Raw genomic sequence first — 22,782 nt, 5'->3', positions numbered from 1 at the left:
TAATTGTAACCATATTTCACAATGTGACATTATGGTTCCAAATTGTGACTTTGTTTTTCCTAATTGTGACATTATATCTTGTAATTGCAACTTTTGTTTGAAATTGTAACATTACATCTCACATTATATGTCACTTTATTTTTCAAAACTGTGACTTCATTTTTGTAATTGCAATTTATATCTTGTAATTATTTCTGGTAATTGTAACTTTAGATCGTACAATGTCACTTTATCTTTCATAATTGCGCCTTCAGCCTTTTTGAACTTATATTTTCAAACTGTGACTGTATTTTTTGTAATTGTGACTTTATTCATTTTAATTGTGACTTTATATCTCCCAATTGAGGATTTGATCCCACAGTTACTTTATTTATTGTAATTGTGACTTTATTACTTGTAATTGTGACTATGTATCACAATGTGACTATATATCTCACATTTATTTCTCATTTCTTATTTTAAACAGTCTCAAAATCGCCTGTTTCATGTTTTTACTCTAAGGTTGAAACAGGCATACAACCTAACAGACAATATTTCTATGTAGATTTGTATCTTTACATCTCTCTTTGTTCAGTATGTGCACATCAAGTTATTATGTTTACAGTTTTTTCCAACTGCTTACACACAAAATATGTTCATGTCATACGATTTTTGAAACCTCTCACTCAACGTGCAAAACTACACACAGACTACAAATCTCCAAAACCATAAGCTATTTCTCAGCTTTTGACTCCGTTTTCAATTGCATAAAACACTTTTTTCAAAACACTACACACAATTCTCTACCTAAAACACAAAAATCTAACAGGAAGTGACTTGCTTTCCTTTTCTAAACACAACCAATCAAAACGCTACACTTATTCACCAGGGCTGCGCTCCAGTCCACTTTTAGACACGCAGTTGCGAACTTCCCTAAGCACTTCCCCTCGGGGGAATCCCTGCCGCCATTTTGAAGTGCGTTTCGTGAAGTGGACGAGGGAAGTTTATATGGACAGACCCTTGTTCCCTCGATTTTGACCGAGGGAGCGAGTCTACTTTATATGTACACTTCAGGCACCTAGCCTATATTTCCCACAATGCAGTACGATTGTGATGTCACCACAGATTGCGTCTAATCACCACCACAACAAACAACTCTATGATATATTAATGATATATTTTTTATTCAAAACAACCCAAACACACCTTTATACATTTGAATGCTGCATTACAGTTTTTTGGGATTGCTTAAGCACAATTTTCAAAACAGGGCCCGTGTTTTCAAAACACTACACACAATTAGCAGAACCACACACCCAATTAGCAAAACCCTACAGATCCTTTGCATAATTAAACACACTTGTAAAAACTATACACTTCTGTTTAAAAACCACACATTGTTACCATATGAAACACACACGTTTCACAGTACTATACTCTGTTTGCACGAGTTACACTCTGCTGTGATAAACCTAAAACACTTTTAGCTGGATCTGGCCAGAGAATTTCATCGCAAGCAATGTTGCAATGTTATCATTAGCAAGACACCTTGGAAAGACACATCTTGAATGACGAATCCATCCTTGCATTGCTGCTACCTCCATCTGGTCACAGGCGTCCTCCATGGCTTGGATGAGGGGTACCTCAGCCTGGAGACGGAGATCATATACCTTCCACCGCCATGCCGAGAAAAACTCTTCTATAGGGTTGAGGAATGGAGAGTATGGTGGAAGATATAGGACGGTGAAATGTGGATGTTGCTGAAACCAGATCTGAACCAGAGCAGAGCGGTGGAAAGACACTTTGTCCCAGACAACAATGTATTGCATATGAACTCTGCATATAATCGATTTGATTTGCTGCTGTTAACGTTGTACAATTGGTCCAAGAATGTAAGTATGAGTGCTGTGTTGTAAGGGCCCATATGGGCATGGCGGTGGAGGACCCCATTCTGTGTAATGGCTGCACAGTGTTATATTACCCCCACGTTGCCCTGGGACATTGACTATAGCCCTGTGGCCAATGATGTTTCTTCCCCTCCTTCGTGTTCTCGTCAGGTTGAACCCAGCCTCATCTACGTAAATGAACTCATGCTGGATCTCCTCTCCATCCATTCGTAAAACTCTCTGAAGAACAGTGTCAGGCAAAATTGTGTAGTTCAGTGTAGATCTAGTACCTATTTTCCTGTCTAAATGTTCTTATCACACTTGCCACTGTGTATCGGCTTAGATTTGGCTGTACTCGCAGTCCAGCCTCCCTCAGCGTCAGGCCGTGGTTGACAACGTGGTCAACCAGTGTTGCGCGGATCTCATTTGTCAGATTCGGTCCTCTTTGAGCACCTTCTTGTCTTCCTCTTCCTCTTCCTCTATCTCCAGCATGGCCTCCATCTCTTCCTCTGTTGATTCCTCTTCCTCCCCTTCCTCTTCGTCCTTGTCCTCCTTGTCCTCCTCGTCCTCCTCCTCCTCCTCCTCCTCCTCCTTGTTCTCCTCATTCTCCTCCTCGTCTTACTCTTTCTCTGACTCTTTCCATTGTGCTTGAAGACCGATGAACTCACCTGCTGCTTTTTATAGTGCTTATACACCTGATTGGTGTGTCTACAATTAAGCAAACAAGTGTTTGCACACCTGATGACTGTGTTGAACCAATTGGTTGGACGGTGCGGTAATTTGACAGTCAGTGCTTTGGTATTGCAAGGAAGTGACTTCATGATAGATTTTTGTGTGTAATGTATGTTAAGTGTGTTTACTGTTTTGCAAATCACTGTGTGTAGAGTTTTGCAACAAGTGTGAGGTTGACAATGTGCTTATAGTTGTGCAAATATGGGCTGATGTTTTGCTTCTTGAGTGTAAGGTTTTGCTAATAGTGTACTACTTTTAATTTTAGTGTGTAAGCAATCCAAAAAAACTGTAAACACATTTTTAAAGGGATTTAAAAATAATAATAATAATACATCAACTCCATAGCTGATTCCAAGTGATCAAGGGCTTAGGACGTTCCAATTCAGGCGATTGCAGTTTCCGCCAGTAGTGGGCATTCGTGCAACGTAAGCAATGACGTACATCCGAGTGAACGAGACGGAGGGAAGTTAGCGAGTGAAGGGCACAACAATTTTGGACTAGAACGCAGCACAGGTCACACACACACTCCTCACATGTGCAAACACTAATTGCTTAACTGATCACTAACCAATCACTGCTTTACTGTAGTATAGGCCTATAAATAGGTCAAAGGTCATATTACCTGTTTTGAACAATGGATGCCAACAATGGACAGAGACCCCCCACACACAATTGTGTTCTTTACTGTATTCTAAAGAATAGGCCTATACTACTTTTGGTTTACATACAGTATGTTTATGGATTTGTTGTATGCTACTGTATACAACAGTAATGTTTGGCCTGATAAATAGTTTCTGTTTCTACATTGCATTGGTGTTTACAGTGTACTTGTTACCCCTCTCAGCAGACTACTTTCACTGTAGAACATTGTATTGAAATGTATAAGCCTATGAAAGACCAAAGAGCTTTAGATATAGAACAACAGTGTTTGCTTGGTATATCCAAAAATGTACTATTATGAAAGAAGTGTTTGCCATTTGATGCAAATGCTTCATTCTGACATGTGTTTATGGCATTTTGAATGCAGTGTTACATTTTGAAGGAGATGTGAGGCATTTTCCATTTTGTGCAGTTTGGGGAATTGTGTGTAGAGTTTTGTAAAAAGGTGACATAGTTTTGAAAAAGTGTCAAAGCAGTTGGAAACAACTGTAATCTCTCTCTTCTGAAATATCATAATGGATGGGAATCATTAGACATCAATACTTAAATCTCCAACCTAATGATTTATTCACTAAATTGAAATCAACATATATGTCCAATCCTCATAATTTACAGCCCATTTTTGTTTGGTTATGACCAGCAGAATGCCACAAACACCACTTAACCGATAAAGACCCCGGAGCGCACCATCCTGGGGATTAGAGAGATCCAGGCTGAACTCGGGGCTAAAGGTGCGCTCTCGTTTCATTGATCAATCTGACGGCTTCATGCAATATGTGTCAAATTATCTGTTCTTCCGGCTCCATCTGAATCCATTAAAGTGCATGAAGGAGAAAAAAAGCCCCAGCGGGAGGGTAGAATTTAGACTGACTCATACACACTCACACAGTTCCTCCCCGCCTACAATAAAACTGCGCGCACACACACACACACTGTAATTCTCACACATAAGCTTTCCTCAATTTCCTACTACCCCCTGCCACATCACAGCAGCGCACACACACACTGTACAACAGCATAAGTCACTTACACTGACCTACTCACAGTCTGACACACACACACACACACACGAGAGAGAGAGAGAGAGAGAGAGAGAGAGAGAGAGAGAGAGAGAGAGAGAGAGAGAGAGAGAGAGAGTCTGAGAGAGACACGCATGAGTAGAATCCCAGAGTGGACACTGTGTGTGTGTGTGTGTGCGTGTGTGTTTGTGTGTGTGTGTGTGTGTGTGTGTGTGTGTGTGTGTGTGTGTGTGTGTGTGTGTGTGTGTGTGTGTGTGTGTGTGTGTGTGTGTGTGTGTGCGTGCGTCTTAGATTCATTCTAACTTAAGGTTGTGTTAGTGTTTTGGAAGATGCTTAGTTAAAACCAAAACTACACTATATGAGATGAGTGTTTTGTCTTGTCTTTTTGGGAAGAGCAAAAGTATTGTGGTGGTACAATGATATAGAGATAGGATCAGGTGGAAATGCAATGGTACTTTGGTATGAATCATCACCATATGCCACGGTAATAACACTACACTTTTAGAAATACAGGTTTAGGCCAAAATATGATCTCGTTTGGAAACCTGAAAAGGTTCAATATAAAATCTTTTCACTTGCACTCTTGAAAATAAAAGTTATTTATTGATATTGATGTTTTCATGACGAACCTGGAAACTTTCCATTGCACAAACGTTTTCGCGCAAAAATCGCATCGCTTCACATCAGAAGTCCTTTATTAACCCCCTGGAGCCGTATTGAGCACTTTTAAAATGGATGGATGCACAGGTACCATTCAGTCCAATTATAAGAGGCTCTAAATATGAATCCTTAGTTCAATATACCATTTCTTTTGGCATTCTTTTGCTTTGTTTCCCTCTTGTTGTTTTTTTGGAAGACAAGTACCATACCGTAAACGTGGTATTCATGGAAGTGCGCCTTGTAGTAACATACCATGGTACATGAATTTCAGTAGCTACCATGGTTTTACCTACTGTACACTGTGTGATTTACCTTGTGTTGTTTCCACATGGCGGCCAGCGGCTTGACATCATGTTTCCCGTGTTTGCCCTCCTCCAGACACTGGTAGCACACGGGGCTCCTGCAGCTGGCGCAGTACATGCTGTAGTTCTCCGACTCGTGATCCACGCATGTCGCCTGTTTGCGCGCGGAGGCTGCGGCCGGTTGCGCGATGCCCGCCTGCGCGTGATTCGGCGGCAGCAGACGGTGTTTGGCCAGCGGTCCGCGGGACGGGTGGCAGCGCTGCTGGCACGGCGCGCAGTAATACACATCGCACTGCTCGCACATCACCGTTGCGTCCACCGGGTTGCGGTCGCACAGCTGGCACTTGACGGAGGCGGCGCGGCTCTGCTGGTAGCGGGACACGATCGCCTCCAGGAGCCGGTTGCGCTGGAGTCCCCGAAGCCCGCGCTCGTCCAGAGACACGCTGCGGTGGCACAGCGGGCAGGTGATGGAGCAGTGCCGGTGCAGCAGAGCCGGCGGGAACACTCGCACCCCGTTGGGGGACTTCAGGCACGGCGTGTATGAGCCGTAGCCGCTGTCCGTCTCGCTGTACATGCTCATCTTGTCCATGTCCAGATAATCATAGTCCGAGGTGCCGGAGCTTCGGCTCTGCGGAGGGGTCTCTCCCTCCGGAGTCTGCACGATGATATTCCGGGCACACGCCAGGCAGACATTGTGCGAGCACGGTAAAATAATAGGCTCCTTAAAGAGAGAACCGCAAACCGGGCATTTCAGTTCTTCTTCCATCGCGTCCATAAACCCGCTCACACGCGCAGCCGTTGAATGAAATCAGAGCAGCACTACTAGACGCGGACAGCTCCGTTGCGCGCTCCACGCATGCGCACTGAGAGAACGGTTGTGGGAGTTGTTGTCACTCTGCCCATACCCGCCGTTTCAGTTGAGCTCTTAAAAACTACAACTCCCTTAATGCCGCTAATTAAATGCGGCGAGAAGAATTTGTATTATCGTCCCGTATTCCAGGGTCATCGGTTTGAGGAAAAAAAAGCCTAATTTGCAATTTAAAGAAGCTCGTGTGTAAACAACCCCGTCAAAGGAGGACAGGCGTTGTAATTGTGTTGGCATCTGAGAGAGGGCTGACCAGTCGCCAGTTTCTGTGAGTGGCCGTAAATAATCAGGGCAAGGAATGTATCACAGCGAGCATCGAGCTGCTTCTGCCCACACAGTCTAATTACAGCACACAATTAATGAGCACTTCAGCGCGCGCACATCACCATAATCCTAATGTGGAAATTACTGCATTCATATAAAAATAAATGTGAAAAATGTTAAAGTGAAAGATGTTTCTTATATACACATACAAAATGACTACAAATTATAGTATATTTTGGTTTTGTTTTAGTGCCCATTTTTACTGTATTATTTATTTAATTATATTATTTACAATTTTAGATTAAAATAGTTTACTTGATTGAATATTTATAAATTTTCCAGTATATACAATATTAGTCCTATTAAACCGATTAACGCCAAACATAAGGTTTGTGTTTATATATATGTGTACATATGCCTCTCTCTCTCTCTCTCTCTCTCTCTCTCTCTCTCTCTCTCTCTCTCTCTCTCTCTCTCTCTCTATATATATATATATATATATATATATATATATATATATATATATTATGTCTCTCTGTGTGTATACTATACATATTACACATATATGTATACATGTGTGCATATTTATATAAACACAGACATGCACACAAACATATATATATATATAATTTATATACATACAAACATATATTATGTAAACAAAAACTTTTATGGTGGATGCATTAATTGAAATTAATCAGTTGAACAGCATTAATATATACCCCCCCCCCACACACACACACACACACACACACACACACACACACACACACACAAGCACACACACACACACACACACACAGAGAGAGAGAATTAGAAAATTGAGAGAAAGGTTAGAAAATGCATAAATCACAAAATAATTTTCAATAAACTAATGTCCAGTGTAATCTAATAGTAGAACAGTGCAGAGTATTTGGTTTGACAGTGCGGGCAGTAACGGCAGACGTTATTGTTCTTTCACACACGCCTGTCGTGTTGTTCAGAGGCGCGAGACTGATCCATGAGATTATGCTGGGGGTTTGCCAAGGGAAAACTCATCTCCTGTCATAACCATAACCATGCTGGATCAAATGACCAGGTTGGATTTTACTGATGCATTTAAGTTCTTATTGTAAATCCATCAAAGTCTCATATACATCAAACCTTCTCCCCAAATGATCATCCTGTCTATGTGTCAAGAGGGTTTCAAAAACAACAGAAACAGAACACAAAAAGGTCTTGTGAATATATGATCAAGCATATGCAGTCTGACAGAGAACAGAAACATCAGTATGAAAGAGAAACAGATGAAAGGGGAATATTTTTTAATAACTCTGGGTTGTTGTCAAGACTGTGGCTTTGGGATTTTGAACCGAGTCTTACTTTTATTGAACAATTCCCTGTACAGCAGGGGGCACTACATTTACAAGCTCAGACATCTGGAGCACAGGATCAAATCAACACAACATATTCATGTTAACCTTTTTTTTTAAGCAAAACAATGTCTTTGCAAGTTTATAAACTGTCAAAAGAGAGCAGTAAAAATACTTGTTTTCATGTTGTCTACCTCCATTTTTTTTTACTGAAATGACAAATGAAGTGGTATATTCTTTATATTTAACATGTAGGGCGATATTAATTTCCATTTACTTTAATAATATACAAGTTATAAAATATAATAAGTTATAAAATATAGGTGTGAACCAATTTTTTTTAATTGAATGACAAAACATTTTCAGTGTGCATTTTTTTAATAGGATGAATGAAAAATGTTCTCATTGTAGGGCAATATTAATTTCCATTTACTTTAATAATATACAGTGTATTATAAATGATTAAACAAAATAAAGCACAGATAATACAATTATGAAAAGCAAGTGTTATAAAGTTGCTATTTGTGATTATTCACTTACCCTCATTTTATTTCAACCCCATAAGCTGTTGTTTTAAGACTAATTTTTCAATAGTGCTTTATTGCCATTTTTTAAGCTTGACACTCATTTGAAAATTGTAAGATTTTTTTAAATTCTAATTTTGTTGAACCAACATCACATTGTAACATTGATTCAATGCCATTATAGGCATTTTTGGATGAAATATAAAAAAAACAAGTATGTTGATTTTTTTTAAGCTTGACGCCCATTTGAAACCTCACGATTTTTTTTCAATTCTCATTTTGGTTTCCATGTACAACAAAAAAGGTTTGACACGAAGGCAAGTAAATAATGACATAATTGGTATTTCCAGTGAGAGTTAGGAGTGCATCACAACACCAAAAACGAGTCATATGAGAGTACTTCATGAAATGCATTGAGACTTTAAGACCTCTTAAAGTAGTGCATCATCATGCTCATTGATTCCCATTTAAACAACGGACATGGTGCTGTCGGGATTGACTTTGACAGTCCGAGAGCTCTTCCTCAGATCCTGGAGCTGTTTGGCTGGTTTCCCCACCCCCTCCTCAAACCTCCTCTCCACTACGGGAAGCACCGTCTCGTGCAGGAAGGAAGCGTTCTGCAGAATGAAGGCCTTCTTCTCGCTCTCCTGCTCGCAGCGCAGGCTGTAGTCCACGTGCTGAACCGCCACCAGTATGATCTCCCGCAGGCTCTCCAGAAACACCATGTGCAGCTCTGGGAAGTACAGCTTCAGCCCTTCCTCCAGGAACGCCATCATCTGCTTGGTGAAGGCCACGATGGTGTAGCTCAGGTTGACCCAGCAGTCTTCTCCCGTATACTGGTCGAAGCCGCCGATCCCGCAGCTCCGCATTTCCTCCTTGAGTTTGGCCAGGGCTTCAGGAGTCATCAGGTTCATCCTGCGCCACATCTCCTCAGAGTTGCGATGCTTGGTCGCTTCTATGATGATGTCTTTCTGGCTTTGCAACGCCGCCCTGATGTCCTTCACGAGCAAAGACTGTAAAATGAAGGTCAGGTCCAAGCCGATGTCGCTCAGCTGCTTGCAGTGCTCGCTCGCGAACTTCACGCATTCGGCGGCGGTGGACAAGCTCTCTTTGCTGTCGAACACCTGCTTGCTGAAGGCGTCTACGAACATCTTCATCACCGAACGAGACCAGACCACGAAGGCGGAGTAGCAGCCGGTGTTCCCCGCGAAATCCGTCTCGAACTCCCTGGCGGTTTCCAGCAGGCTCGTGAAGAAGATGTTGCAGAGCTTCTGGATGTATAACAGCGTGGCTCCTTCGATGCGAAGCTGGCGGATGGCGGTTTGGACAGCCGCGGCTCGGTTCTTCAGAAAGAGCTCACAGGCTTTCGTGGACTGGCCCAGGCGGACGAGCTGGGATACGGCTCGCCGCGTGGCTTTAGGTCCTCCGCGGAGAGAGCGATCGGGCGAGAGCTCGAACACCAGAACCTCCGTCAGCTGTCGAACGCGCTCCTCCACCTTCCCCCTGAGATCCTTCACCCGCGGGCTCACCGGTTGCTCCTTCAGATATTCGTTAAGCTTGTCTAGAAGATCAACAGCCCCCTCGAAGTCTCTCTGAGCGATACAAACGTCAAGGTCTTCTGGAAGCTCCTGGATCCATTCGGGACTCAGATCCACCAGTTCCTCCGAATCCAGTGGTTCGTCATCTTCAAATGGGTTCGTGGAGACGTCCTGCCTGACCGGCGACGTCGGCACCTCCTCTTCCTTTGTGTGCTTGTCTTTCGCCACTTTGTTTTTCTTCGTTTCCTCCAGGATCTCCAGCCACTCTTTCTTGATCTTGCTGTTCTCAGCTTTGAAGATGCGGCTATCTGGGAACATGAGGATTTTGAACATGTCTTTAATCGGAGGGTTGTCTTTTACATTTACAATCGCAAAGCTTTCCAGGTCGTACAATGCACTGTACTTGTATTTCACAGCGCCGCGTCTGTTCGCCAACCAGGTTGCAATTAACAGGCAATCGTTCATTAGAAACGCATGGACCTTTTGGATCTGCGACATGTTGTCCGCGTCATACTCCAAAAGATCTCCATTGTAGACCAGATATCTGCCAGGGGTTTCCATGATGTTCTTGCATCCCTCCACTTTTTCCAAAAGCGTGGTTAGGGTTCTTTGTTTGACCTCTTCTGTTTCCTTTGGGAAGGCTGTGAGCATTTCTTTGGCTGTTTCGTCTTTATCCGTGGACAGGAGAGACTGTGTAATGCTCTCCATTATGCTCTTCTGCTCGGTGAGAATGTGACTGAGCTGATACATCTCACTTTCCAAGTATGAAATCTCCTTGGCTGTCTCAATAAACTGCCTGTAGTTTTTATAAACATTTTTCTTCAGGTTTTGTGCGGTTTCATCGGCGAGTGTTTGTATTTTCTGACGGTGTTCCTGTAGATCTCGGTCCCCGTCGGACTGCTGCGAGAGCTGCTTCACGTACGACTGAGGGTCAAAATTAGGGGATTCCAGCAACTTACGCAAACGGTTTCCAGTGTCTGCCATTTTTTGGATGTTACGGCGAAAGAAGATGTACAAATGTGAATATAATTATGTGTAAATAGCTCAGCTAGTCATTGCAGTATAGCTGCAGAGAGAGCGCTTCCTCAACAGAAGACTCGCGACACCTCCCCGTGACGTCACTCACATCACGTGAAGAGCGAACGTTTCAAAATACACAACAAAGATTCACGCACTTGTATTTTTGAATTATTTAAAAATACTTATAAAATGTGTTTGCATTCGATGTATTTTACATGCATTTTGCTGTTGTTGTCCATGTTAATATGCCTATAATGAGATTTAACAAATAAATAGTTTGATAAAAAAAACTACATATTCACATATGTTTTAATTCATACACATTATTACAAACATAGCTCACAAATAAAAAGTTTATACAGATTTTTAAATATATCTGTGCCAATTTGAGTAAAACAGCAAGACCAAAAATCAGCACCAAGTCCTTTGTGTGAAGTGTTTTAACAGAGTAATGAATGAATAAATTACCCCGTGTTGATAAGGAAAATATCTGTAGACCAAACTTTAATATCGGGGTGAATAATTAAATATCAAAAGACTAAATTCTACTGTTTGTTTTTGTTTGAGCAGCTACATCAACTCCGTGCAACTATTTTGATCGGTCAACATTTTACTTAAGAATAACGTTACACAGCATTATTATTATTTATTCTATTTTTGTAACTTCATTTTATCTGTTTGGGCATTGCAGGTGTATCAACATATCCCTCGTGTATCGCTGTTCATGTATATTATCAAATTAAAAAATAGAAATACATTTCCCAGCATTCAATTTCCCTGTGTGACTTTCTGATTGGCCAACAATTCTTTTTTCAAAGGTATCTAGTGGAAATGCTGTGACAGTATTCCTTCAAAAAATTGATACGTTAATCAGTATCGTGATCGTCACACTCATGAAAACCTTCGATTAGCCCGAACTTTATACTAAACCCTTTAATGTATGAGGTGGGAGTTTCGTTGGTCGTGATTGATGTTTATATGTGGAGTTTTTAGCTGGTTGATGGTGTCATCTACTTGATCTATTCGCAATAAAGAAGACTGAAGATGGAGGATGACGACTTTCTACTCGCTCTTCGTTTACAAGAGGAGTTTGATCAGGAGACATCGGCTGCTGGATGGAGTGATGAAGAAGACTGTCCGTCCAGTAAAAAGCGTAAGATCGACGACTCTGGTGTGATTCCCTTCTCTCAGCCCAGACCCAGTCCTGAGAGATCGCTGTCCATCGTGGATGAGTCGTGGGAGACGCTGGACCCCAGTCCGGACGTGAGAGCCATGTTCCTGCAGTTTAACGACAGGTTCTTCTGGGGGAAACTCAGCGGGGTGGAGGTGAAGTGGAGTCCGAGGATGACACTGTAAGAGTCACAAACCCAACGCACAGGATTCTGTCTAATGCTCAGCTAAACAAACACATAGACATATATAACGTTATATATATATATATATATATATATATATATATATATATATATATATATATATATATACACATACACATAATATATATATAGACAGACAGACAGACAGACATACATACATATAGATAGACACATAGATATATCGATAGACATATATATATATATATATATATATATATATATATATATATAACGTTAACTGTTATATATAGATTGACAGATCGATAGACTTGGCAGACAGATCTATTGATAGTTAAGAGAATGTTATTTTTGTATAGATTACTATCTAGTTACACTGTTTTTTTATGTTATGTTATAATATTTTCTTCTATCATATTGATGTTTTTTTCTTTCTTTTTTTCTATGTATTCCAAGCTTTGGCAATTTATTTACAATTATTTACAGTCATGTCAATAACGCAAATTGAATATAGATAGATAGATAGATAGATAGATAGATAGATAGATAGATAGATAGATAGATAGATGGATTTAAATACAGATAGATAGGTAAACAGATTTATAGATAGGTAGATAGATAGACAGACAATGAATAGATATACATATACTTAGAAAGATAGATAGATATATAGATAGATATACACGTAGAAAGACATATAGACAGATAGATAGACAGACTGATAGATAGATAGATAGATATACACGTAGAAAGACAGACAGATAGATAGGCAGACAGACAGATAGATAGATAGATAGATAGATAGATAGATAGATAGATAGATAGATAGATAGATAGATAGATAGATATGGACGGATAGATAGATAGATGACTTTGACTTGTGTAATAACTGTAATGTCTGATAGATAGATGACTTTGACTTGTGTAATAACTGTAATATCTGATAGATAGATGACTTTGACTTGTGTAATAACTGTAATATCTGATAGATAGATGACTTTGACTTGTGTAATAACTGTAATGTCTGATTCCCTCAGGTGTGCTGGTGTTTGCTCTTATGAGGGAAGAGGAGGCTTGTGTTCTATTCGACTCAGTGAACCTCTCCTGAAGCTCAGACCCCGCAAAGATCTCGTACAGGTTGGTTAAATGTGACTTTCTTCACTTTTAAAGTCAAAGTGAAAATTCCTCAACCTAAGCTTTTTTCGAAATCGAAATTTCTAAAGCCTCTAAACTTTACTTTACTGGCAAACCCGTTGTGCGCAATCTTCTACATGTCATTCGATTGATAGGGTGTATTCACACCTGCCCTGTTTCATTCAATTGAATCGAACTCAAGTTCATTTCCCCCCTTGGTGCGGATCTTTTGGGCAGGTGTGAATACAGCAATCGCACTCGGGTGCGGACCAAACAACCGAACCGAGACCCAGCTGAAGAGGTGGTCTCGGTACGGTTCCAAACGAACTCTGGTACGGTTCGTTTACGGTGTGAACATGAACCGACCCAATTGCAGAAAGCACTGCACCTTTTTTGACAGGGTCAGATTTTTACTATGTAATTTGGGGTGATGAAATGCCTATACATTAGTGTTGCAACGGATCGCAGTTGATCTTTGATCCGTACGGACCGGCTGCCCCGCTGTTCGGCACACATGTGATTCGCGGGTTAACTACAAAATTTTACCATCTTGCCAATTTACACATTCAAACAATTTTAAACACAGAAGAAGAGGCGAAAATCGGGACTCACGTGTTATCTGTGACCACAGCGCGCACGCAGAGAGAGAGAGAGAGGCGCGTTATAGCACTCGAACACCGAATTGATTCCTCTTTTGCTTTTCCTTAAGACGGACTCGTCTTAAATTCTCTGCAAGTATTCTCTCGGTTATGTCATAGTTGAAAAAGAAACCAGATGTTTGTAATTTTTTCTCGCTCCGAGCAGAAACCCAATATTCCTACTGTTGTCTGTGTCATTGATGTTAATAAAAAAGAAATACATCTTTAACAAAGATTAAACTATATATTTAATTTCTACAGTGAACAAATAGTGTTATTTTACATATAGTCTTAATTATTCATTTCTGTACCGGAATTAGACTTTGTAACTTTGATATTTCGTATTCATCTCTGCTTGTAATTTGTGTATTTGTTGTTCTTATTTTATTACTGACTGTTCACTTATTTTTAATAATGTTAGAACTTTATCAGTGAAGAGCATGCTTTCTCCGCCAGAACCGTCTTGCAGCACATCTTCGTCTTCGCAAAATCCTAATTACAACATTGTATAGATGACATTGTATCATATGATGCTCATAAGTTTCTTAAAGGGTTAGTTCACCCAAAAATGAAAATAATGTCATTAATGACTCACCCTCATGTCGTTCTAAGCCCGTAAGACCTCCGTTCATCTTCGGAACACAGTTTAAGATATTTTAGATTTAGTCCGAGAGATTTCTGTCCCTCCATTGAAGCTGTATATACAGTATACTGTCCATGTCCATAAAGGTAATATAAACATCATCAAAGTAGTCCATGTGACATCAGTGGGTTAGTTAGAAGTTTTTGAAGCATCGAAAATACTTTTTGGTCCAAAAATAACACAAAATAAGACTTTATTCAGCATTGTATTCTCTCCCGGGTCTGTTGTCAATCCTTCACAGTTACGCTGATGGCGTAAGACGCTGATGACGTGTTATCTGGTGCGCCCGAGCTTCATTTATAGACTGAGGGAAACGCACGCTGTAAAAGTGTCTCATCCGCGACATGCACATTTACGCACCATTAAAAAAATGATATCCACGCAAACAATGTAGAATAGCTTGAATATAGCGTGCGTCTCCCTCAGACTGTAAACGAAGCTCGGGCGCACCAGATAACACGTCATCAGCGTCTTACGTCAGCAGCGTCACTGCCGAGTCCTGAACGCAGATTGACAACAGACCCGGGAGAGAATACAATGCTGAATAAAGTCTTATTTTGTGTTATTTTTGGACCAAAAAGTATTTTCGATGCTTCAAAAACTTCTAACTAACCCACTGATGTCACATGGACTACTTTGATGATGTTTATATTACCTTTATGGACATGGACAGTATACTGTATATACAGCTTCAATGGAGGGACAGAAATCTCTCGGACTAAATCTAAAATATCTTAAACTGTGTTCCGAAGATGAACGGAGGTCTTACGGGCTTAGAACGACATGAGGGTGAGTCATTAATGACATTATTTTCATTTTTGGGTGAACTAACCCTTTAACACCAAATCAGTAAAATAATAAAAATGGCGATACGAAAGATCTCCATAAATTGCCTGTTTTTGCACTTCCTGCTATTCCCTGCTTGAGAATGTCTGTCCAATGAACACACATGTGGTTTGGTTTACATTGTTACATTGTATTTGGTCCGGACCAAAGCAAGTGAACTAGCAAACTTTCCTGGTGTGAATACACCCATAGTTTATACTTTTCAGCAAGAAAAAGATCAAAAAGATTTTTTTAAGATTTTTTTTTTAAATGTCCAAAGTAAGTCTTTGTGCTGTGAAATGTAATCTTTAATGATATTTATATAATAACAACGTAATAATAACTTCAATATTGTAATCATAATATTTCAAGATGAATATTTACTAGATTAAACAACTTGGATTACTTTAGTGTGTGTGTGTGTGTGTGTGTGTGTGTGTGTGTGTGTGTGTGTGTGTGTGTGTGTGTGTGTGTGTGTGTGTGTGTGTGTGTGTGTGTGTGTGTGTGTGTGTGTGTGTGTGTGTGTGTGTGTGAAAATGTAAAAAAAAATAATGAGCTTTAAGTATTTAAATATCATCTTTCATGGTATTGGGAGATAAAGAGTGACAACTGATATGTATATGCATTTTATGCAAGTATTCTGCCATACAGTTATAAAAATGTCATCTATTTCCCTACAAGCTTTCATAATTTCATCTTATTTTTTGACCATATAAAGGACAAATTGCACATTTTCGCTTAGTTTGAGTCTCTGAATAAAATTGAGGTATTATTTTCCTAGAATCGAGTGTGAACTCAGTATTCTCACTAGCTATATAATATGTATTTTATATGAGTCATAAAAGCCATATTGTATCAAATATGATACTCAACATAAAACACATATGCATACCTTTTTTTATATTTTGTGTAAAGGTTCAATAAACTGTTCCATTAAAAAAAAAGAAAAGAAAAAAGATATATATTATTTCATATGTCAGGCATTACAGGGTTAGCACAGGCGTTTGGTATTACTGTGCACAATTCAACAATGCACCCTATTCTAAAGAAAAAAAGTTTATTTTTGTAATCTATATCATTAATCTAATAACACGTTCCACCTTATAAATTTATCTGAGGAAAATTTAAAATGAAGTTCCCTAAATGTATTTCATGATCAGTTGCAGCTTGATTTTAATGTTACTGTTTCTTTCCACAGACTCTTCTTCATGAGATGATCCACGCTCTTCTCTTTGTGACTCAAAACAACAGAGATCGAGATGGTCACGGACCAGAGTTCTGCAAACACATGGACAGAATCAACCAAGCAAGCGGCACCAAAATCACCGTAAGACCGTGAACAGATCAGATTATTAAGTCTGACGTCACGTGTCAGTTTCTGAGCAATCTCAGTTGACCAGACAGTGATTCATCTTTTATGAATTGTTAAAATATTGGAGCCTGAAGACTGTATTTGTAAACTTAGCTTATAGATCTGCTATAAATGAATAGTGCTCATAAATGATTGTTGAGAAAGTTGAAATGGAGAATAGGTTTGGACCCGGAAACAGTATTCCATACGCCATGACTTAACTAGCAGAACATTATGACACCAATCTCTGTGCTGTATTGCTTCTCTTTTCACAGATATATCACTCGTTTCACGATGAGGTTGACGTGTACAGGCAGCACTGGTGGCGCTGTAACGGACCCTGTCAGAATCGCAAACCGTTCTTTGGCTACGTAAAGCGTGCGATGAACAGACCTCCCTCGGCCAGAGATCTCTGGTGGGCTGAGCACCAAAGGACCTGCGGTGGAACATACACCAAAATCAAAGAGCCAGAGAATTATGGGAAAACAGGCAAAAGCGACAAAAAGAAAGACAAAAATCCTTCCAATGAGATCTCCAAGAGTTCAAAGCCTCCCAGCAGCACAACAGGTGATCAATTCGCTATTACCACATTATTAAACAACGTATAAATTGACTTTTATTCATACAAATGTGCATAGTTTAAAAAAAAAAAGGTCAGAAGTTTCTATACCACTTCTACTAGAAAGATTTTTCAAATAGGATTCATAATAGATTCAAATAGAGTATGGTACTCTATGGCAACACTATTTGTTAGAAAAATGAATCTGTGTTGAATTGAGTAAAATCTATTGACCTTTTCATCAATGAATAAGAATGAAATGAAAATGTTAGATAGGGTCACAATAGCTACGTTTACATGGACACTACTTGGCATTTTAGCCAAAAGACTATGACTAAAACTAAATCAAAATGTGCAAAATTTTGAATTGCACTGCAGTACCTATTTTGACCACTAGTTGTCATTCTTACAGAATGCACCTTTAAGTATACCTGAGCTTTAATTCCTAATTATTAAACAAAGGTATTTTAACTCACTGATCCATCATAAATATAGATCAATGGCTTAACTACATTTTACTACAGTGTTTCCACATGATGTTGCAGCAGTCAAGTGATACAAGTTTATAAGTTGTAATTACAAGCTCTATGAGCACATGAATGCTTTTAAAGGGGTGGATGATTGAGATTTCACTTTTTTCATTTTAAATAGTGTGTAATGTTGCTGTTGGTGCATGAACAGTATCTGCAAAGTTGCTGCGCTGAAAGTTCAACGTAAGCAGATAAATTGTCTTTTAAAAATCAGGAAGTTTAATGCCTACAAAAACGACTCGAATGGGACTACAACGAGATACTTCCCGGGTTTTATACGTAGCTAACCCATACATTTACATCAACCCTCCCTCCAGAATATGCAAAAAATGGGGCGTGGCCATATTTCTGCGGCGTTGTGGAAGAGGAAGAATTATAGTGGAGAGCTTACATGCCGTCGAAAGTGTGTTATTTTCACCCAGCTGTCATGTCTTCGGTGTTCGGGCTTCCTATGGACGGCGCTGTAGTTCGTCAACAATGGCTACAATTTCTGTTTTATTATGTTCCTGAAAATTACAATCGTAGCTCTCTGTGCTGCGCATTTTACGGAAGACCGCTTCCAGAATCTCCACGAATTCAATGCCGGATTAAACAAGAAACTGTTTCTAAAACATGAACATGACAAACGTGTATAAAGTAAAAAATATATATATATATGTAATCGCAACAGCAAACTTCAGCTGCGGTATTACTCAGTCATTTATTATGTTATATTAAATGTTTAATCAGGAGAAACCCGTATCTCAAAAGCTAACAAGTGTCAGCAGTGGCATTTTCAAGTAACAGCGTATCGAAATTATTATATAATAATAGTAGAATAGAATAATAATTTTTTTTTAAATGTACCATTCAGAAACGTTTTGTAAGAGCCGTGTTTGGGGAGGTTCTGCTTGACTCTCTTCATTGCCGCTTTCTGGGTCTGATTCTGGCTCAAACTGTACGGCAGTATTGAAACCATTATTTACATTTGACCAGAGCACATGCAACTTTCGCCCGTAAAGGTGATGGGCGTGAAGTTTCCGGACAACGTGCACTGCGCAGTTTAGCCAATTACAACGCACCGGCCCAACTAACCAATCTGAGCCCATGCCTGTTTCTGAGGGAGTGGTTTCATAGAATCAGGAAGTCAACCGGTCGTTCAAATGACAGAGGAGAAAGCGGCTTACAATAAAGGTCAAATTTATGAAAAATAAGGCTTAAAAAAACCCCAAAAAAACGAAGACATGTTATATTGCACCCCATAAATACAATCATGCAAAGAAAAAAAGCAGTAAACCACCCCTTTAACAAGTCAGAATCTTGTAATTCCTGCATGCCGGTTCCCGACTTGTTAAAAAGAGCAAGTCTTGTTTAGGGCACCTCAGGTTTCCTAAAAACTCCCCTTGTTTGGCCAAACTTACAGATGGTCCTACCCCAATGTAACTTCCTGGTTCTAATAAAATGGCTCCAACACTGATAGTTTATTTGTTCACAATTCCATAGATCCGTGACTTATGACATTGGTTGAGCCAGTGATGCTATGTCAGGCCGTTTGCACAAACAAAGAGCATTGTTTTGATAGTGCCACATTGTATACTTTTCTGGACAATTAATTTATATGTATTGTGTTTCAGGCTCTGGCTTACAAGACATCAGAAATGTCATTCCATTCAGTGGGAGAGGGTTTATTCTCGGAGGGAACACGCAGACTTCCACAAACATGCCGAGTCAGAGTCCTCCTAAAGCGCAACCTGAACCTCTGGTCTCTCCCCCTGACTCTCCGCTCCTTCCAAGACTATGGCCCATTGAGACAAACTTGCCCAAAAGAGTCAGCAAAGGTGCATCGAATGTTCCCCGCAGAAAGTCTGTTAGCAACACTAATGCCTTTATCAACGTCAACGGCTCACCTGTGAGGATTTCCAAAGGCAAAGACTTAAGAGGCAAGCAGAGGTCAGTGCAAGATCTCTTCCAGGCCATAGTCCTCAAATCTCCGGAGAGAGCAGCCAGTGCTCCCGGTTCCTCCAAGCCTGCCACAGATGTCACGACAGCAAACCCTGCTAAATGTAATGGAGCATCTTCATCTAGTGCCTTAGACGCAACACCTTTTGGGAAAACAAGCCTGATCAATAACCATCATTCATCCACCACCACAGGGCCAAAGCCTGACTCTATAGAGTCGTATCTCTCCAAATATTTTGGAAGCAGTGCTAAAACAGAATTCCCAGATTCAAAGTCGAAAGCTTTCGGAAGCCCTCAAAAGTCTGCAACTAGCACACCAGGTTACGTTTCTAAGCTCTTCGGAAGTAACCAAAATCTAGGGTCAGATGCTGCAAGCTCAGGATCCCGAAACACTGGCACTCCCCAAAGTTCACACACTTCAACTACTTCAGGGTCCAGGTCCAAGCACTCCGGAAAGCCTGAATCCAACTTTCCGAGCCCTAGAAACATTGGCAGCCCCCGGACATCAGGGACTACGCCTTCAGGAGCCAAGAAAAGATCATGGGAAGAGCATAACTCCGATCATATCTTTGATTACTTCCAGCGGACAGTCAGTGAGTCCGCCACGTCCGCAGTGCAGCAGAGAGAGGAGGTCGGAGACGCCGTTCCAAACAATCCTCCAGTCCAGATCTCCGTCCACTGCCCTGTGTGCCTCATCAAAGTACCCGAGTCTGCAATCAATGAACATTTAGATTCCTGTCTGTTGTAATCTCTGAAAACATCAAGTACAGGCCATAGGGCTTTACTAAAGCTAGGAAAGGTGTTTTCTATTGGATTCCTGTGCTCAAAACTCAGGTATAGCTGTAAATATAAATATTACATATTATTTAATATCATAGTGGTTAGACATATTACTTCAAATGCAATAACTTTGTAAGTCACGGCTCTTAAAATAAATTTAGAAGTCGTTAGCACCACAATAGCCCACAAAAAGTATCACATTTCCTTTTGTACCAATTACTGACTTATTCTACCTCAATTTTGTAAAAAGATTATTTGCATCATGGGAAGAATGTTGGGTGTGGTCAGCAGCACTGATTGACAGCTTAGTTGAAACCCAGTGAGTTGTTTGAAGAGACGTCACTGTCCTTGTGTGGGTTGATGTCCGCGGTTCATGTCGACTCAGCAGTACTGAATTTCGCTCGTGTTGGCTGTCCGCTGTGGGATTTAGATGTGCTTAGCTTTTCTGCCGGATCAGGCTTTGCAAGGTCGTTTTCATCTCGGTGTCATCAATAACAGCTCTGTTAGGTTGTCCCATGTATGGAGGCGGAGCTTGTGCCGCCTTCTGCATAATAATTTTGCATGTGCTTTGTGCCTTAGAGGAATGCACACATTCAAAAAATGAACCCCACCCAGATGTGAATATCAAGGCGTGCAGGATAACACCATGTGATAAGAGTCATGATGTATTGTTGTGTTTCAAATCCAGCGACCCGCCTCGGTAAACAATGGCTGATGACGAGGTCACGCTGCTCATGTTACACCTAGAACACGCAGATGTTAGTTTTGGCGTGGTTCACTTATAGGCCCAAGAACATAATATTGATTTACCTGCATGACGCAGTGATTTGTTTAGTGTTTGTCATGCTCCAGGCAGTGACGTAACTTATAATGTGTGCATGTGGTTTTAACATGCACTACAGGTTCTGATAAAGGCAAAACTGTGATAATGATGCATCATTCTCTGTTGGGACTGAAAAGTTTTGCACAATTTACTGTTGGCCCATTTAGGACCAGATGTTTTGTTTTAAAAATGGTTATATATTGATTCAGATGTTTTAATAAAATATTTAGAAGTTTATTAAAGAGATAGGCTAGTTCCACCCAAAAATGAAAATTCTGTTATCATTTAATTCTCACGATTAATCCTCACCCTCATTTTGTTCCAAACCTCTTCTTCTTTCTATTTTTGAAAAATGTTGGTAATCAAACAGTTAACGGTAGCCATTGACTTCTATAGTTTATAGACCTAAATATATATATATAATGGAAGTCAATGGCTAACGTCAACTGTCTGGTTGCCAGCATTTTGCAAAATATATTTTGTGTTCTACAGAAGAAAGACACTCAGACGGGGTTGGAACAACATGAGGGTGAGTAAATGACAAAATTTTCATTTTTGGGTGGAACTATCCCTTAAGGTGGTTTCAAATGTTTGTGCGTTGTTTTAAATGTTATTATTAAAATATTAAGTGGATTTTCTATCGTGTTTTATACCTTAAAATTGTGCCTGATTTATATTTGACTGTTGCCTTTGTTAACGTTTTTGTTGAAATAAATGTTCGATTAATTAATTTGGTATCCCTTTGTCTTCTTGAAACACTCTAGGACTAGGTGGTATTTATTTTCATTCATACCTGATTTTACATATGGACAATTCTGGTACCTTTTGAACTCTGTTAAAAAAAAAAAAACAAGTTGGGTAGCTGTAGGTGAATTGCTACAACAGAAACTAACCCCTAACCCACACCCTAAAGCCCAAAGTATACTTAGGTCGTCCACGACTCTCCGTGCACTACCCTATTGTGTCATTTTCGTCATCAGCAGGGTCTGCAGCAGGTGGGTTAGACGTTCTGTGTGAGATGGGGCAAAAGACGCAAACATAAGGGTAAAAGACGTCAATCTAGCATGTTTACATGGAAAAACTATAGAAAAGCAGTCAGACAGAAAAAAAGCACGGTCTTGGTTTTTAAAAATTGAACACTTTTTGCATTGAGCGCTGCTTTTTTAGAACCCTGTGTCATGCGCGCTGCAAAATACGCGAGCGCAACCGTCAAAAACTACCATTTAGAGCGCTTTCATAGAAAAACAATGGAAAAACAGCACAGTGAAATCCAAAACCGTATTCTGTGTGAACGGCCCCTTACAAAATAAGCTCTGGTCAAGCTCAGACATTTTAATAGTTATTAATTACTTTATTAATAATTAAAATGACTTGTCATTGTGTAAATAATTAGCAGGATAGAAATAATTGTAGAGCTGAATGGGTG

The 22,782-nt window shown here is 40.1% G+C and overlaps 4 protein-coding genes across 6 annotated transcripts in view; 2 read left to right on the top strand and 2 right to left on the bottom strand.

The window, feature by feature from the left end:
• Positions 1 to 6,096, bottom strand: part of trim67 (tripartite motif containing 67) — a 49,522-nt gene extending 43,426 nt beyond the window's left edge. For 2 of the 3 annotated variants that reach the window (XM_079639088.1, XM_079639090.1), the window contains exon 1: positions 5,249 to 6,096. In XM_079639088.1, coding sequence (XP_079495214.1) covers positions 5,249 to 6,013 — 765 coding nt within the window. In that variant the 5' untranslated portion in view covers positions 6,014 to 6,096. The remainder of the gene's footprint in view (positions 1 to 5,248) is intronic. The other variant, XM_079639089.1, reaches the window with a different exon arrangement.
• Positions 1 to 22,782, top strand: part of selenol (selenoprotein L) — a 193,465-nt gene that overhangs the window by 114,114 nt on the left and 56,569 nt on the right. The window lies entirely within an intron of this gene.
• exoc8 (exocyst complex component 8) lies at positions 8,390 to 10,915 on the bottom strand. The gene has a single exon (XM_079639676.1). The coding sequence runs from the start codon at positions 10,763 to 10,765 to the stop codon at positions 8,711 to 8,713; it is 2,055 nt and encodes a 684-aa protein (XP_079495802.1). The 5' UTR covers positions 10,766 to 10,915; the 3' UTR covers positions 8,390 to 8,710.
• Positions 11,591 to 22,187, top strand: sprtn (SprT-like N-terminal domain). Its single transcript, XM_079639096.1, has 5 exons — positions 11,591 to 12,153; positions 13,173 to 13,272; positions 16,574 to 16,702; positions 17,002 to 17,293; positions 19,429 to 22,187. Exons 1-5 carry the CDS (start codon positions 11,846 to 11,848, stop codon positions 20,499 to 20,501), a joined length of 1,902 nt encoding a protein of 633 aa, XP_079495222.1. The 5' UTR covers positions 11,591 to 11,845; the 3' UTR covers positions 20,502 to 22,187.

The sequence above is a fragment of the Phoxinus phoxinus genome, assembly GCF_949152265.1.
Source record: "Phoxinus phoxinus genome assembly, chromosome: 16".
NCBI lineage: Eukaryota > Metazoa > Chordata > Actinopteri > Cypriniformes > Leuciscidae > Phoxinus > Phoxinus phoxinus.
This window is presented reverse-complemented; position numbering and strand designations above follow the sequence as displayed.

Bases quoted from the DNA above. Each gene is read 5' to 3' on its own strand.
- exoc8 (XM_079639676.1), bottom strand. From the start codon at position 10,765: ATGGCAGACACTGGAAACCGTTTGCGTAAGTTGCTGGAATCCCCTAAT.
- sprtn (XM_079639096.1), top strand. From the start codon at position 11,846: ATGGAGGATGACGACTTTCTACTCGCTCTTCGTTTACAAGAGGAGTTT. The intron at 13,273-16,573 runs GTTGGTTAAATG...TTCTTTCCACAG, and splicing joins CCCGCAAAGATCTCGTACAG to ACTCTTCTTCATGAGATGAT. The intron at 17,294-19,428 runs GTGATCAATTCG...ATTGTGTTTCAG, and splicing joins GCCTCCCAGCAGCACAACAG to GCTCTGGCTTACAAGACATC.